Source organism: Lithobates pipiens, unplaced genomic scaffold (assembly GCF_037356315.1).
Source record: "Lithobates pipiens isolate NorthernLeopardFrog02 unplaced genomic scaffold, aLitPip1_a1.2 Scaffold_8, whole genome shotgun sequence".
Taxonomy (NCBI): Eukaryota; Metazoa; Chordata; class Amphibia; order Anura; family Ranidae; genus Lithobates; species Lithobates pipiens.
Window position 1 is genome coordinate 652,947,339 of NW_027507903.1, and position 19,143 is coordinate 652,966,481.

At 42.7% G+C, this 19,143-nt stretch overlaps 1 protein-coding gene across 1 annotated transcript in view; it reads left to right on the forward strand.

The window, feature by feature from the left end:
* The window catches only part of LOC143962464 (NACHT, LRR and PYD domains-containing protein 3-like), a 306,737-nt gene that overhangs the window by 65,407 nt on the left and 222,187 nt on the right, over nucleotides 1-19,143 (forward strand). Inside the window, exon 6 of the mRNA XM_077471734.1 lies at nucleotides 11,993-12,163. Within this exon, the coding sequence (XP_077327860.1) occupies nucleotides 11,993-12,163 (171 nt within the window). The remainder of the gene's footprint in view (nucleotides 1-11,992; nucleotides 12,164-19,143) is intronic.

The following is a 19,143-nucleotide window of genomic DNA, read 5'->3' on the forward strand; positions in this document are numbered from 1 at the left end:
AGAATTTAACCTATGTTTAGATAAACAAATATTGATTGGATACCCGAATTATACATGTATCCATATAGATAATAATTGTATGTGATATTGTTTGATATATATCTAACCTGTGTCCTTTATAAATGGACTAAAGTTTAATAGATATACATTGATATGCATATATATCACCATTTTATGCAAGTGATTATTCAAAATTATGTATTTTATATTATCCTATCATTCCTGAACACTTGAGATATATTCGTTAGAACATATATAAACAACAAACGCATATTATAGAAATAAAAATATTAACTTAAAGAAATAAAACACCAAGCACATGTGAGACACCTGGTGGTTGAAGGTGCTATTACCTTAAAAACACGAGACTACTGGGAAAGGTGATCATTAAGTCTGCCTGCCAATAGGAAAGGGACCCATACCCTCTGGGCAGAACTTAGTATAATTTTATGACCTTTTTGTCTAAGAGGATATTTAATAAACTAAAAAGATGGTCAAAGGAGGAGAGCTGGGGGAGAGAGCTCAGGGGGAAGCTTAGGGACGAGAAGGGACACTGGAAGACTCCCAGACAACTGACACTTATGCACCATGCATGAATACACATTTTTACATTCATGAAGATCCCTGCTCCTTGGAACTCGGAGGTCACACAAAGTAATTCCTCTGTAAGAGAATCTAGGTTGAAAGCCACGGCAGCCATCTTAAAATTCCTGGTAACCAACAATCCACACTAATAGCCAATCGGAATGGGTAAATATACCATATTGATAAGTATATGTTTATCATTTATTCTATGTTCTCTAAAATATTGATTTTTTTGAATATTCTATTATTGAAAATATTTCTCCCTAATCAATAACTGCCTTTTAGATTTTTCTCTAAATTTAATTTTTTCATTATAAATTTCTTTTTGCATAGATGCCAAATTTTATTGACAAACTAATGTCTAATTTATTTCACATTGTTAACCACTTACTTACCTGCAGTATAGTAACGGTTGGACGCGTGAAATACAGACATTCTGTTTAATTGTCAATTATCAAAAGGTTATTGATTCTACCGAGAAGTGATAATGGTGATGATTAAGTCCAAAGTACGACACTCCCATTTTGTGGGTGTTTCCATTAATTGTCAAATGATCAAGTAATGCAATCTGTATGTTAATTTCATGTAGATATTTGTCTTTTGTCAACCAATAAATGTAACTATTTTTTATGATCACTTGTCTCCGTGAATACGTTTCACATATATAGACTGTGTCATATGGATTGATTCTGTATCTCAAAAATATCTTCGTTAAAAATTACTTAATAAATATTGTGCAGGAAAATGTCCTTAAAAAGCACAACAGCCTGCAGGAGGAGGGTTCTTTTTTGTTGCCAAAAAGGATGGTACCCTCAGACCCTGCATTGACTATAGAGGTTTAAACACTGTGACTATTAAAAACCGTTACCCCTTACCTCTAATATCTGAGCTATTTGACAGGTTGAAGGGGGCTTCCATTTTCACTAAGTTGGATCTCAGAGGTGCATACAATCTCATTCGAATACGGGAAGGTGAGCAATGGAAGACCGCGTTTAACACTAGGGACGGGCATTACGAATACCTGGTTATGCCTTTTGGTTTGTGTAATGCTCCAGCTGTGTTCCAGAACTTTGTCAACGAAATATTCAGGGATCTACTGTACCAGTTTGTTGTCATCTATCTGGATGATATTCTCATCTTTTCCGAAAATATGCCTGCTCACAGAAACCATGTACGCACCGTACTTCAGCACCTTAGCGAGAACAATCTCTATGCCAAGATGGAGAAATGTTCCTTTGAATGTTCCGAGGTCCTGTTTCTGGGATGTTTTGTTTCTAGTGCGGGTCTTCGCATGGATCCCGGAATGGTCTCAGCCATTACCAACTGGCCCCTTCCCGCTAGCCTCAAGGCCACACAGCGCTTTCTTGGCTTCACAAATTATTATAGGCAGTTCATAAGGAATTACTCTTCCATTGCTGCGCCTATTATCGCTTTGACCAAGAAGGGTGCGAATGCCAAAGACTGGCCTCCCGAGGCTGTCTCTGTGTTTCACGATCTGAAACAGGCCTTTGTCTCTGGACCCCTCTTGAGGAGACCAAATCCTGAGGATCCATTTTTTATTGAAGTAGACGCTTCTTCGATGGGGGTGGGAGCTGTGCTTCTTCAGGACTTTGAGAAGAAACGTCAACCATGTGCGTTCTTCTCCAAAAAAAATTCTCAGGCAGAGAGAAATTATGCCATTGGTGATCGGGAACTTTTCGCAATTAAATTGGCGTTGGAGGAGTGGCGTCATCTCTTGGAAGGTTCCCCTCACTCCATAACGATCTTTACTGATCATAAGAATCTACAGTACCTACAGAATGCTAAACGTCTGAACCCCAGACAGGCCAGGTGGAGTCTCTTCTTTTCTCGTTTTAAATTCACGATTACGTACAAACCTGGTTCCTGCAATGGTCGAGCTGATGCGCTCTCTAGGTCATTTGACACTTTGGACGAGGAGTCCAACCCTGATCCTGAGCCGATCATTCCTACTTCATGCATTGTTGCCCATTCTACCACCCTGGAATCAAAAATTCCTCCTGGTAAGACCTTTGTTCCCACGGAGCTAAGAACTAAGATCCTTCGTTGGGGACATGATTCCAAGGTGGCAGGTCATGCTGGGTTCCTCTGATCCTTCCTGCTCATCATTCGTCACTACTGGTGGCCTAATCTCCGCTCGGATGTTAAAGACTATGTTAAGGCTTGTCACGTCTGTGCTCAGTCTAAATCTTTCACTCAAGCCCCTGCTGGTCTTCTCATGCCCTTGCTCATTCCTAAGGAGCCCTGGTCTCATATCGCCATGGATTTTCACTGATCTTCCACTGTCGGAGAATATTACAGCCATTTCGGTAGTAATCGATCGGTTCTCTAAGATGGCTCATTTTGTTCCTCTTCCTGGACTCCCTTCTGCCCCTGCCTTGGTTCCCATTTTTGTACGAGAGATTTTCCGCCTTCATGGTGTTCCTTCTCATGTCGTTTCGGACAGGGGTGTGCAGTTTACTTCTCTTTTTTGGAGAGCCTTTTGCAAATCCCTCGACATTACCTTGGATTTTACCTCTTCTTATCATCCCCAATCCAATGGCCAGACTGAGAGAGTTAATCAGGAGTTGGAGGTCTTTCTCTGTACCTTGGTCTCTGCCCATCATGATGATTGGGCATCACTATTACCGTGGGCTGAGTTCTCCCACAATAATCATGTTAACGTCAGTTCTCAGAAAACACCCTGTGTCACTGTTTATGGAAGACATCCTCAGCTTCCTCTTCCTATGACTTGTTCTTCTGACATTCCAGCTTTGGCTACTGTTCAGGAATCATTCAATTCCATGTGGGCTGACGTTCATGATTCCCTCCAGAAAGCTGCCAACAAATTCAAGAGTTTTGCTGACCGTCGCAGGCGTAAGCCACCTTCTCTTCAGCCAGGAGACAAAGTCTGGCTCTCCACCAAGAACATCAAACTCTGGGTTCCTTCTCTCAAATTTGCCCCAAGATTCATTGGTCCATACACCATAATTTCTAAACTAAATCTGGTTTGTTTCAAGCTCAAGATTCCTAAAAGCCTCAAAATCTCTAACTCCTTCCATGCTGCCCTTCTGAAGCCTTTAGTCCTCAATAAGTTCTCTCGTCCTCTCTCTACCATAGCACCGGTTTCTGAGGATGATCAGGAGTAAGAGGTTAGCCAAATTTTGGATTCCCGACTCTGTAGAGGCATTCTCCAGTACCTCGTGCACTGGAAAGGTTTTGGTCCTGAGGAGAGGTTGTGGATTTCGGCTTCCGAGGTCTTTGCACCTCGTCTGTTGAGGAAGTTTCATTTGAAGTTCCCCTCTAAACCTGGTCCCAGGCGGGAAAGGGGGTGGCCTCGTAAGAGGGGGGGTACTGTCATGGTTATGCAATAGAGTTCGTCTGCTTACCTGTCTCCATGTGTTCATTTCTAGAGACCAGCTGAGCCTCACCTGACTGCTTTTATAATCCATCCTCTGGCATGGCTCCACCCTAGCTCCTATCAGACTACTCTATATTAACCTGTGCACTGCTAGCCAATCCTGCTGATCAACCTTTGTGTGTTAGCTTCCTGTTACCTGCCGTGTGCTCTTCTACTGTTTTCCGTTACCGACTTTGGCGTGTCCTGACTATCCCTGTTTGCCTGTGATCCTGACCTTTTGGCGTGTCACTGACTATTCTTGTCTGCTTGTGGCCCCGACCTTGGCTTTGTCCCTCACATCCCTATCCTCCTGTTGCCTACTGTGGGTATGAGCTGGGGGACCCTGGGGGTCACGACCTGGAGCCAGTTGCAGCCAAGTCCATCCTCACCACTCGAGGCTCTGGTGAACACCTGCGGGCTCTTAGACTCCGCGCCCCAGGGAATCTTACGCTCTAACCCCGGTGGGATCCATCTTGGTGTTCTGGCGGCCCTGCCTTCATATCACCTTGACCCCTATCCGCAGCAGTCAGCCGTAGGGTCCATAACCTTGCGGTGGACTCCTAAGGCCTACGGTGCGCATCTGTCACCTGGGCTCTAGGTGACCTGACAACAAAAATGAATAGTAATGATAAGAATATTGTGAAAATGGTGGATGAAGGAAGGAATATATAGAAAAGCACTCAGATTCGACTACTCACCTCTATTTCCTCATTCAGGCCTCCAGGGGCAAGGGAGTCCAATATATCAATCCAATATGTCTCCCTCTGACAGACCCTGAGGCCCGACGAGGAATGGTCATGTTTTTTGAGGAAGTGTAGGAGAACACTGTGCGTGTCGTCTCCTGCCTTTCTGAGACAGAGGTGCTCCCCAAACCTCTTCCTCAAAGTGCGTATGGTTCTGCCCACGTAGTGCAAACTGCATAGGCAGATCAAACAATAGACTACAAACTCTGTAGAACAGATAAAATAGCTACAGATCTGGTAGGTTTTGCCTTTATTTGTAAACCCTTTTTGACCATGATTGACTGTGTGCCAGTCCACTGACTCGGTTGATCTTCATAAAATGAATCAGTTTTGGATCACCAGCTACCAAGCACCTGATGCTGATGTAACCGAATATTTTTTTCATGAATGCGAGATCCCTTCAAGACTGCTTATGCTGATGCTGAGTGACTATCCTGTTATGCTGAGTGACTATCCTATTCCTCCTCAGTGTTCATGTTGATAGCTTGTAAGAACATTTTCAGTTCTGGGCACCACCCCGGGGGCTAAGGCCCAATTTTTCTGCTCCTGTTTAACCACTTGCTTACTGGGCACTTAAACCCCCCTCAGTCCCAGACCAATTTTCAGCTTTCAGCGCTGATGCACTTTGAATGACAATTGCGCGGGCATACAACACTGTACCCAAATGAAATTTTTATCATTTTTTTCCCACAAATAGAGCTTTCTTTTGGTGGTATTTAATTACAGCTCGGAGTTTTATTTTTTGCTAAACAAACAAAAAAAAGATGCAAAAAAAAAAATCATGTTTAATAGTTTGTTATAAAATTTTGCAAACAGGTCATTTTTCTCCTTCATTGAAGTGCGCTGATGAGGCGGCACTGATAGGCTGCACTGGTGGGCACTGATAGGCTGCACTGGTGGGCACTGATAGGCTGCACTGACGGGCACTGATAGGCATAGTTAAGGCGGCACTAATAGGCACAGATAAGGTGGCACCGATAGGCACAGATACGGCAGTACTGATGGGCACAGATAAGGTGGCACTGATGGGCACGGATGGGTGGCACGGATGGGTGGCACTAAGGGGCACTGATAGGTACCACTGATAGATGGGACTGATGGGCACTGATAGGTGGCTCTGATAGGTGGCACTGCTGGGCACTGGTAGATGACACTGATGGGCACGGGTATGTGGCACTGGGGTGCAGCACCGTTGTTGAGGCAGATTGTGGGCACTGTGGGTGGCACTGCTGGGTGGCACTGTGGGCACTGCTGGGTGGCACTAACGGGGGGCACTTAGGTTTTATTAAGGTGGCACTGGCAGGGGGCAGGTGGGCACTGGCAGGGCTGGCCGTGATCGGGACTGATGTCCCGATCATGGCCGACGTTGATCGGCTCTTTTTTTTTCTCCTCGCGCTGTCAGCGCGAGGAGGAGAAATAGCCGATTACCGGCTCTGTTGCATCACATGATCAGCTGTCATTGGCTGACAGCTGATCACGTGATAAGGGGTCGGGATCGACCCCTTGCTCGGATCAGTGATCAGGCGAGTCTCATAGACTCGCCGATCACAGAGCGCGCCGCGCGAGCCCCTCAGGGGGCGAGCAGGCCGCTCGTGCACGGGACGACGTCAATAGACGTAGTCCCGGCAAAGGAGGTCCGCGCTGTAGCCGTCATTCGGCTATAGCGTGGATCTCAAGTGGTTAACAGGTGCATATAATTACAATTTTTGCTGTAATATTTTGCACCAGGGCTTGTTCCTGCACTCAACTAGAGTATCTGTGAGGGGTTGCAGTGTTGTGGCACCAGCACCAGTGCCTAAATACCAATTTTTCTGCCCTTGTTCCACAGGGGTATGTAATTACAATGTTTAATATTTTGCAGCAAGGCCCATTCCTGTGCCCACCAAGAGTAACTGTGAGGGCATATAGTGTTGTGGCAACACTACCACATCACCACCAAAGGCCCAGTTTTTCTGACCCTGTTCCACAGGGGCATGTAATTACAATTCTTGATATAATATTTCATAGCAAGGCCCGTTCCAGCGCCCACCAAGAGTAACTTTGAGGGCTTACAGTGTTCTGGTACCACCAACTAGAAATGGGCTTTATGTTCGACTTGAACATTGGCTGTTCACCAGTTCGTCGAACAGGGAACAATTTTGAGTGTTCGCGGCAAATTCAAAAGTCGTGGAACATCCTTTAAAAGTCTATGGTAGAAATCAAAAGTGCTAATTGTAAAGGCTTATGTGCATGCTATTGTCATAAAAAGTGTTTGAGGACTTGGCCCAGGGGACATAGAACAATGCAAAAAAAAGTTTTAAAAACGGACGTTATTTTGGGAGCAGTGATTTTAATAATGCTTAAACTGAAACAATAAAAGTGAAATATTCCTTTAAATTTCGTACCTGGGGGTGTCTATAGTATGCTTGGAAAGGGTGCATGTTTCCCGTATTTAGAACAGTCTGTTAGCAAAATGAAATTTGTAAAGGAAAAAAGTCATTTAAAAGTACTCACGGCTATAAGGAATTGTCGGTCTGACAATACACATAAAAGTTAATTGATAAAAACGGCATTTAATTTCCCCACAGGGGAACCCCAAACCAATTTTTTTTTTTAAATGTGTGGGGGTCCCCCTCAAAATCCATACCGGACCCTTCAGGTCTGGTATGGATTTTAAGGGGAACCCCGCATCAAAATGAAAAAAAAGTGTGGGATCCCCCCAAAAATCCATACCAGATCCTTATCCGAGCATGCAATCTGGCAGGAAAAGAGAGGGGACAAGAGAACGACCCCCCTCCTGAACCGTAACAAGCCACTTGCCCTCAACATTGGGAGGGTGCTTTGGGGTAGCCTCAGAGCACCTTTTCCCCATGTTGATGGGAAGAAGGGCCTCATCCCCAATACCCTTGCCCAGTGGTTGTGGGGGTCTGCAGGCGGGAGGCTTATCAGAATATGTAAGCCCCCTTTAACAAGGGGACCCCCAGATCCAGCCCCCCTGTGTGAATTGGTAATGGGGTACAAATGTACCCCTACCATTTCACAAAAAAGTGTCAAATAGGTTAAAAAACACAAAAGGCGGTTTTTGACAAGTCCTTTTATTAATGTCTTCTTTTTTCCACTTCTTCTTCCATCTTCTTGTCTTGGTGCTACCCCAAAGCACCCTCCCAATGTTGAGGGCATGTAGCCTGGTATGGTTCAGGAGGGGGGTTCTCTCGTCCCCGGCCTGCCAGGTTGCGTGCTGAGGTAAGGGTCTGGTATGGATTTTTCGGGGGACCCCCACGGCATTTTTTTTTTTTTGGGCGCGGGGTTCCCCTTACTATCCATAACAGACCTTAAGGGCCTGGTATGGAATTTAGGGGACCCCCACGCATTTAAAAAAAAAAGATTTTGGTTTGGGGTTTCCCTGTGGGGAAATTCCATGCCGTTTTTATCAATGAACTTTTATGTGTATTGTTGGACTGACAATTCATTATAGCCGCGGGTACTTTTAAATGACTTTTTTCCTTTAGAACTGTAATTTTGCTGTCAGACTGTTCTAAACAGGGGAAACATGCGCCCCTTTACAGGCATAATATAGACACCCCCCAGGTATGAAATTTAAAGGAATATTACACTTTTACTGTTTCACTTTAAACATTATTAAAATCACTGCATTGATACATGTCCCCTGGGGCAGGACCCGGGTCCTCAAACCCTTTTTAGGACAATAACTTGCATATTCGCCTTTAAAATGTGAATTTTGGATTTCTCACATTCAAGTCCCATAGACTTTAACCGTGTTCGAGAGTTTGCACAAACGTTCGGTCTGTTCGCATTTTCTGGATACGAACCGAACCGGGGAGTGTTTGGCTTATCCTTAACAAGGACTAGGTCCAACCCAGTTGGTCAAAGTTGGACTGTTACAAATGTAATTTGGCAGATTAGAAGACAGATTCCAAATGCCGGTAATAATGTTTAACTTTTATAGCAATTACTCTTGATGGAACCATGGTGAATCCCAATATCAATAACAACATGTATTGAGGGTAATGTTCGATTCTCGCCCTATGTGCCTTGAAACGGATGATATATTTGTTCTCCCTCTTACCTATCTACCGTTACAGGTTCAATGCTTTACAATAGTTTCCATAATACAAGTTCAATGGTAAATGTTGTTGTCAATTTATGCAGCACCACCAAAATCAATAATAATATATTTGTACAGTTAGTTGATTTTATACAACTGTTTATACCTAGAAGCTGTATTATAATGATAATACTAATTATAATGACTACACCTGATTTATATTGCTGCAATAGTTATGCACCTGACTATTTTTGCACAATAAACCTTTTCTTGGTTTAAAAAAAAAATCCCACCTTGGTGGATTTTAATGAAAAAGTTTGCGGTTACAAAGCAAAATAAAGCTGACATGCGTTGCGGAAGGCCCGGAATTTAGTTTGCTCCTCTGCAAATCTCTCTGGAGTGGGGACTCTGGGTTGGGGTTGTGGCATCACCGCTGAGGGAGTGGAGACAGTCTGTGTAGGTGCAGCAGAGGATGCAGAAGCTGCATTAGTAGGAACTGTTAAATTCTGTGCCCGTTCTTTCAGCTTAACGTAACCCTCCTGTAAGGATTTCATGGCCTGTGTGAGAGCTGTGAGGTACTGACAAATCTCCATCACTGGTGAGGTTCCTCCTGCAGGCTCAGACATGGCTGTTTGATACTGTTACGTACCTTATCATACAGCCTGACTTGTAGGAGGAGACCTCTCTTACAGCCCTGGCTCAGGAGCCACTGGAGTTGGGACAGTAGCCTTGAGAGCACAGCGAGGTAAGAGTGCCTGTGAGATCTGTGGTAGCTGGCACAGATGGGTGGATGATGGATCACCAGGGAAGACAGGAATGCGGTTGGCAGATGTAGGTCAGTGATCCGGTGAGCTGGGTGATGCAAGATCAGCAGCAGGCTGGAGCAGAGTGAGACAAGCCGGGCCCCATTTTGGAAAGTAGACACCCCAAGATATTTGCTGATAGGCATGGTGAGTATTTTGCAGATCTCATTTGTTTGGGAAAATTAAGAAAGAAAAGGAAATCTAGAAAAAAAATTAAGTAAAATCCCTAAATAAAGGAATAACAGTACCTCAGGTACAGTGGGACTTTTAATGCAAAATTTTTTTTATTCTTATCATAAAAAAAATATTTATTCAAAAGATTTGTAAAAACAACATATAAACAGACATAAAAAGTCCATACAGAATCTCAATGTATGGATACATAAATGTACAGTCTTTAACAGAATAGATTTTCTATTTTTTTTACATTTTCAAAACTTTGTGACAAAAAGTGGGATCTGCAAAATACTCCCCATGCCTCTCAGCAGATAGCTTGGGGTGTCTACTTTCCACAATGGGGTAATTTGGGGGGTTTGTACTGCCCTGTCATTTTAGCACCTCATGAAATGAGATAGTCAGTCATAAACTAAAAGCTGCGTAAATTCCAGTAAATGTACCCTAGTTTGTAGACACTATAACTTTTGTGCAAACCAACAAATATACGCTTTATTTAGCTGAGACATGTGGCTGAACACATTTTTGCCTAAATGTATGACTAAAATTATGTTTATTGGATTTTTTTTATAACAAAACGTAGAAATATATTTTTTTCAACATTTTCAATCTTTTTTTCATTTATATTGCAAAAAAATTAAAATCCCAGAGGTGATAAAATACCACCAAAATAAAGCTCTATTTGTAGGAAAAAAGGACGCACATTTGCTTTGTGTACAGCGTTACATGACCAGATAAAGCAGCGCAATGCCAAATTGTAAAAAGTGCTCTGGTCATTAAGGGGGTAAATCCTTCCGGGGCTGAAGTAGTTAAGGTAAAAAAACTTCATCCTTTACATCCTCTGTAATAATTCCTGTAACATCCTAGTATGTGATCTATATCTATGGAGATAATATCTGATTGCTGGAGATACTAAAGAATGGGGGATGGAAGAATAAAGTGCTTTAATGTGAAGTGCCCCCCATGTGAATATAGAATCCCATTGTAAATGTGGAATATCCACCAATATAGTACTTGTATCTCTAATATATCCCAGAAGTTTCAGCGCTAAAGGCTGGAAATGTATATCCACCCCTCCCCCCTACATTCTCTATAAGGGATCCTATTCCTGCCATAACCCGGTGATCTTCAATGGGAACTCCTGATTGGTGGACTTTAGGAAGGTGATGGAATATTACAACAAGGGAAAGACACATACCAGTACAGGTTAGAGAGTGCTGCTCACCCTGAAAATATGGAAAATGGGAAATGCTCCCCCAACAATTGGATTTTTAGGCAGCAGAGTTAGGCCGCGTACACACGGGCCCAACTTAGTTCGTCAAACAATCCGACAGACAGTCCGTCCAAAATTAGCATGAACGGACTTGACCACACACGATGAACGAACAGTCCGCTGAAAATGTGCGTGATGACGTGTACAGCACGTACGACGGGACTAGAAATATGACGTCCTATACACTGCAATGCAACCTTCGGCCGTGTAAACCCTTTCTGAGCATGCGCGATACTTAGTCCGTCCAACTTGCCTACACACGAGCGGACTGTCCGCTGAAACCAAGTTTGGACGGACAAAACCAAGTTTGAACGGACTGTCTTACGGAAATTCCGTAAGACTTTGTTCGTCAAACTGTCCGCTGAAACAGTCCGCTGAAGCCCACACACGAGCGGACTGTCCGCTGAAACACTGTTCAGCGGACTAAGTTGGGCGAACAGTCCGCCCGTGTGTACGCGGCCTTAGTGGATCGAATCAACAATGTATAAGTAATTCAAAAATAATTTTATTTTTAAAAAGATTTAACAAGGTCGTTAAAAAATGAGCTCCAATAGGACAACAATGTAAATAATGTAAATGATGATGGTGATGGAATAATGGAATATTGGGGTCACTGGGGTATCCACCATCAGACATTCTGCTGTTTTATTTCATAAACCCCCAGATCCTTTCCTTTATCTATCAATTTCAGTAGTCTCTGTATGAGACACTGTGTGAGGTCCTGCTTAATAACCGAGTACATAAGGGGGTGACTAAGCGGTCACAGCGCCCCCTCTTTATACTGTGTAGACATAAGTACTACAACACCTTTACTTTTATCAGATTCCCTAATAGCAAGATCTTTCCTCTGTATAACATTCTGTATATCCTGATATTCCGCTCTAGTGATGTTATGTTACTTTTCACTAAATGGGAATAATTCCTCATATTCATCTTATAATATAATATCTTGTGTCTGGATTGTCTCTACAGGTTGGTAGATTGTGGTGTGACTTCCTCTGACTGTGATGATCTCCGATCCATTCTTATCAATAATCGATCCCTCACCACACTGGATTTATCAGAGAATAATCTGGAAGACTCTGGAATAAAACTTCTATGCGAGGGTCTCAGACATCCTGGCTGTACTCTGCAGACTCTGGGGTGAGAATTATCCTATAAATGATATAATATTCTGCAGGATTCTGGTATAAATCTTCTATGTGAGGGATCCAGACATGTCACCTAGAGGAAATTTATACAAAGACAGACTTCTGATTGGCCGGTTACACTGGGAGTTCCCATCATAGTCCTTCAGGTCAATCGCTGTTATTGGCTTTCATCCCCTCCCCCCTCCACTGACTATCAGAGATTAGACATTGACTGGGGTCACACAGGAGGTCACAGCAGCTCACAGCAGGGGGTCCGGTGCATCTCCATTCACCACTTAAAGTCTGATTTCAGCCTGAATTTTGGATTGAATTTTAGACCTAAAACAGACCAGAAGACGCACAGGACTCCGTATTCTCTTCATTCAGTGACCAATCATAGACAGATGGTCCTCAATTAGAATCTGGAAGGATAGAGCGAGTCTCTAGACCAGAAGTGACCCCTAGATGCCAATAAAATCCCCCATCCTTGTAGATATAAAAGTGTCACCTCACTGAGCCTCAAAGAGAAGTCCTAGTCATTTCATCTACAAGCCCAGCAGGGGACAAGGCCGATACAGGGAGAAGACCCTGTAGAGGAATCTATTTTATCTCTCATACAAAATAAAATATGAGTTGCAGAGAGATGGAAATAATTGCCCCTGATTGTAGACATGTTGGGGTACATGTACATATAACATTGTATGTGTAGTGAGGATAGAATCCAGGAGAAACCCCCAGAATGGTTCTATGGGGTCTGATCACACCAGACAAGCACTGATTGGTCTTGTTGGGATCAGACTGACATGCCAGTGTTGGAAATCCAATCCTCATCCATCAGAACCATTCATGGTCCATTTATCTCTGGTTCCTTCAGAACACAGGGCCGGCTTGTGGGCTGGGCAGGGAACACCCTCCAGGGTTCATTGGCTGATGGCTAAACTCCACCCACATCCATAAATTGAGGATCCTGAGATATGGACGGGGTGATTCCCATGGTGCCGGTCTAACCGGTGAATAGCGGATGTTCCTGACATGTTCCTGTCACAGGATAATCCTCAGAAAAAGTTTATTTCTCTTTTATTCTCACAGCCAGACTGTGTCTGTCCTTTTGTCTTTGTTGTATTTTCTGTCATTCTTTATCTTTGTACATATTTTATACACTAAATAACAAACTAGTGTAGCTCTGCTCTATATTACACAGACAGACAACCTACCTGCAGACAGAGGTAAGTGTTACCACAACCCCAGTGTTACTATACGGCTGTGTAACTATGTAACAAACCACCTAACCACCTGATCCTGATACTTCCAAATAATAATTACACAACAAAAATGATAATACAAAGCAAATACTACATAGAATATATGTCTGCTACTACCACAACCTCAGTGCTGGAACAATGTGCTGCAGAATAATGAATTGCTATTAATACACTTTATACAGAAAACTAACAACTTTATCCCGGTAATTGTAGAAATGGAGTCGGTGAGGATTTCCTCTCAGTAGTGCCACATCCAAAAACTTGTTAGAAACAAATACCCCTAAGGGGGGCTTTTAAGGCACTTGTGTATATATAAAGCCATGCTGCGGGAGAAATGTTACTTTGTAGATAAATCTCCCCCTATAATACTCATGATTCATGTATTCTAGTAAAGGTACGCTGTAATTCAAGGGCCGCTTTGTGTTTTTGCAGCATTTTTTTTACTTTTGTAAGTCCCAGCAGGCCGCCGCCATCTCATGTGTGGGCATCTGAAGCCAGACTGTATCTCTTCCTGTATTCCATGGTTACCCAGCATGCACCTCCAGATCTCACACATGCTCAGAGCAGCATGAGCTGTGTAATAGGTTGTAGGTTGGGTTTCCATAGCAACAGCAGTGTCAGAGGAAGGTCCCGCCCCTTAGCTATGGAACCCTACCCTCCCCTTTATATATATAAAACATCTGCACAGAAAGAGGGATATCATTTACAATTAGCATTGTTTAAAAAGCAAATACCTTTTGCAGAAGCTGCCCCATCAAATTATCCCAATCAAAGTTTCCGCATTATACTGCCACCACCAAAATTGCCCCATACTATTGCCCCATAAAAACTGCCCAATCATATTGCCCCCATCAAAATTGCCCCATCATATTGCCCCATCCTACTGCCACCATTAAAATTGCCCCATCCTACTGCCCCCATCAAAATACCCCATCCTACTGCCACCATCAAGATTGCCCCATCCTATTGCCCTCATCAAAATTGCCCCATCATATTGCCCTCATCAAAATTGCCCCATCCTATTGCTCTCATCAAAATTGCCCGATCAGATTGCCCTCATCAAAATTGCCCCATCAATAAATAATAAATTTCAACTTAAGAGCATGGCGTGGACCAAATTGCCATTATCGGTGGTAGGCCGTGCAAATCTCATAAAAATGATCTGGACCCCTCAATTGTTATATATACTCCATAATTCACCGATATGGATAACTTTAAAATGGTTCAAAAAAACAGAATCAATATTTCGTAGGCTATTGTGGAAAGGAAAAACCCCGAGAATTAAGTTATCAATTCTCCAGAGGGCAAGGGATTGGGGTGGATTAGCGGTACCACAGCCAAGACTCTACTTCATAGCCTCCCAGCTTCAGCATTTTGCAGGCTGGGGGGAAAGTAATTGGGAAGACCCCATACAGGTTTTACTGTTAAATAACAGTTTTCGATATAATCTTGTGGCTCAGTTGGAATCCGGAGCCCTGGGTAACACCGGTAGGGGTCTAACAACGACACTTATGAATAGAGTCTGGAAGGAAATGAGGAGTATAATGAAATTTGAAGGAGTCTCAAAATACTCCCCGCTTTGGGGGAATAAGCAATACAAAGAACTATATAAATTGGAGGGATTCGAAAGCTGGCACTCTAAGGGGCTTCAATATATAGAACAGATGTTTACACATAACGTTCTGCGCTCCTTTCAGGACCTGCAAGAATCCTTTCAACTGCCTTCTAGTCACTTCTATAAATATTTACAATTACGGCATGCGATTCAAACTCAGTTTAGAAGGGAAAAGATAGTGATAAAACCTACCCCACTTATAACATCATTAGCAAGGGGGGAGGAAAAAAAGGGCTTGATCTCGTCTTTATATGGTCAATTGATGAGACTATATCAGGATAAAGTTGTCAGCCCGGGTAGAACAGGCTGGGAGAGAGACATAGGGGACATCTCAGATGAAAACTGGCAAATAATTTTGAGAAGGGTACCCCTAGTATCATTATCACCGGCTCATTGCCTGACGCAACTATTTATAATATATAGGGTATATAGAACACCAGTTAAATTATTTAAGTGGGGCAGACGCGATTCTCCAGAGTGTCCTAGATGTCAAAAGTCTCCAGCGGATTTAATACACATGATGTGGAATTGTCCAAAAGTGGCTAGATATTGGCGAGAGGTGGTTAATACAATCAATGCTACATGTAATACGCATATCGACAGGACCCCTATGACATGTCTACTAGGATATTTGGACGAGGAAGGTTTCTTTCCCAGGGAGGTGATGATATTAGTTACCAGACTATTGTTTATTGCACGTAAGTTAATTGCTCTAAGGTGGATATCTTCGAATGCACCTTTACTTGAGGACTGGCGTCTTCAGGTAAATGAAAACATCTTGAAAGAACAACAAATTGGTTGCAATAGGGGAGAATCCAATAACTGGATTAAAATATGGAAACGATGGATATCGGATCCACGGGTAGCTCCACCCTCATTGGTAATGGGGGAGTCTGTATTGAGTGGTTAGTATAGTTTTTCTTTTTCTGTTTGAGTGGGACAGTAAAAGCAGTATTCAAAGGAAGATGTGGGTATAAACATTCTCCTCCTTTGTCAGCTTGTGATATATAACTCACTATGGAAACTACGCTATGGATTTTTCGCCCGGAGAGTGCGTGTGTTTTTTATATTTTTTTATTTATTTATTTATTTTTTGGTTTTTTTTTGTGTTTATGTCTGTGTGTATGTTTGTAAATACTTGTGTCTAAAGGATGGTTAGGTAGTATATATGATAGTGGCAAGTAAGAATAAGAGAAAAATATAAAAAGTTGTTTTGCACGGATCAATTGAAATAAATAGGAAAACGAGAATATGATGTATTAGCGGTATAAGGAAACAAAACTGTAAAATATAAAACTGATATTGTAACTTGGTCTGTTATAACTTGTAATATGTCAAATAAAGAAATAAACAATAAAAAAAAAAAAAATTGCCCCATCAAAACTACCTCATCAAATTTTCCCCATTATATTGCCCCCATCAAAATTGCCCCCATTATTCTGCCACCACCAAAATTGTCCCATCAAAACTGCCTCATCAAATTGCCCCCATAAAAAATTCCCCATCATATTGCCCCATAAAAACGGCCCCATCCTATTTCCCCCATCAAAATTACCCCATCATACTGGCCCCATTATACTGCCCCAATAAAATTTGCCCCATCAAAACTGCCCAATCAAAACTGCCCTATCAAATTGCCCAATCAAAATTGCCCCATTATATTGTCCCATCAAAATTGCCCCATTATATTTTCCAATCCATATTGTCCCGTTATACTGCCACCACCAAAATTGCCCTACCCTATTGTCCCATCAACTTCCCCCCATTAAAACTGTCCCATCATATTGCCCCTTCAAAACTGTCCCATCATATTGCCCCATCAAAATTGCCCCATTATACCGCCCCATCAAAATTGCTCTATCAAAATTTTCCTATCATACTGCCACCATCAAAATTGCCCCAACATATTGACTCATTATTCTGCCACCATCAATACTGCCCCATCCTATTGCCCCCATCAAAATTGCCCCATAATACTGCCCCATCATAATTGCCCCATCAAAGCTGCCTTATCAAATTTCCCCATTATACTGCCCCCTTCAAATTACCCCATCCTATTGCCCCCCATAAAAAATTGATGTTGTTATGTATTAGTTTTATGCTCTCTTTATGGAACAAAATGTGTACTGTCAGGGTTGAACATTCCTCCTCCATTATCAGACAGTATCCTTACAAACTTAGCTAACTTTTTTTTCCAAATAACATTTTATTATTAGCATTTGCAGTACAGGAATACTTAGAATGAAAATGTACAAATTGTATCATGCATTAATTTTTAAGACATATACTCAAATTTTCTTTCAGTATGTCCTAAGATAGCAACAGTCAAACACAAATTGTTGTATATGCATTTTAATGTCATGTAATGATGTGTAGCATCCTATATAAGAGAGTGAGAGTCACAGGAGTACTCAAAGTGGAGGAGAAAGAGAGGGATAGAAAAAGAAGGAAGAGGTCATTGTAGCAGCTCATTTACCTGGTCATGGTGGGTCCTCCCGAAGGTGCCACAGCTCCCATACCTTGTCATGGGCATCCAGCCTGTCTTGCATTCTGGCCGTCCTCTTCTCCATCAGCTCCACATCTTTAATTCTGGCGTATAAGGTCTCAGGAGTGGGGGGGGGGTGTTATTTCCAGTTTAGGGCGATAAGACAGCATGCAGCTGTGAGGATGTGGCTTACTAGTTTTTCTTTATCGTACATCACAGGACACAGAGGCTCATAGTAATTACTAAGTGGGTTATATCTCACCTTCAGGTGCTGGACACTGGTGTAATAAATTAGACAGGAAGTTTGCTCCCTATATGACCCCTCCCCTACATGGAATATCTCAGTTTTTTCGCCAGTGTCTAAGGTGTTAGGTCACGGTTAATGAGTGCTCCTTAGATGACCTGAACATGGTCAGGGGCTACGCTATCGGATCCATTCAAAGAGCAAAAACAAAAGCTAAAGTGGATGGTTCCCGGTGCCTCGATACCGAAGAACAAGGTTTTGCCTGTAACGCTTCTCTTAGGAGAGCTGGGCCCTGAGATCCAGCACCTTGGTCACATTGCTATACCACAGGTTTGCTCTGGCAGGGTGCTATACATGGCCCAAAGCAGTGGACCTTACGTACAGAGGGGACTTTGTCCTTGAAGGTCTGGCATGACACCAACCCACCGTGATGGGTGAAGATTAGGTTGCTGTGATATTCCAGCAGTGCCCTGCAGTGGGGAATGGTGAGTCAGCATTTGTTTGCAGTGTCTCTATTAAGAGCGTTCTGACTGTCTGTTTCCCGGTGGCCACGATCATGCTTGTACTCTGGCTCAGGCAGGCTGCTGTTTTTTCCCCAGCCTCTAGAGGGCGCAGATTTGCTCCTAGCTTATTGTTGTAGGCAGGAAGAAGGGCAGCCATTACCTTGTGCTGACAGGTCGGACGGAATTGGAGACAGAACAGTGGGCCATGAGTGTGTGAGTGCCAGCTTGGGAACAGGTACAGACAAGTCACGATTATATGCTGGGGCATGTAATTAGCAGTTCACTTTAAAAGTGTCATTGTCTGCTTGAGGGCAGGAACAGCATAATATACGTGCCTGCAGTTTTGAATTGCTTGTTGTTATAATACATCTTTGGAAGGTTTAAGCATACTGCATATGTGCTTGGTATCCTATAGGTATAAGTATAGGTCCAACTGCAGTTGAGCAGGTGCTTGCTTACAGACTAAAATCGCACAGTTGCTAAATACATACAGATGCTAATGTGTGCTGTTGCTAAACACACAGATGAATGCTGAATTACACATTTACTAAGGTCACATAGTTACTTAAAAAGCACAGATGCTGAAATACACAGTGGCTGGATCTCACAGTGCTAGATTACACAGTTGCTGCTGAAACGCAAGGTTGCTGCTTAAGCAAATAGGTTATATAAAGATACATGATCATGTGTATACAAAATGCATGTTTGGACATGTTTTGTGTTTAAAAAAAAAAAAAAAGAGGCTTGACTGCATAAAGATGCTTGATTATCAGGCTAAAAAACCTCCATAGGATCCTCATGCAGGTGTTTGCTTTCAAGCTAGCCAAATGCACAACTGCTGGGATGCACAGTTGCTGGTGCGCATTGTTGCTAATGCACAAATG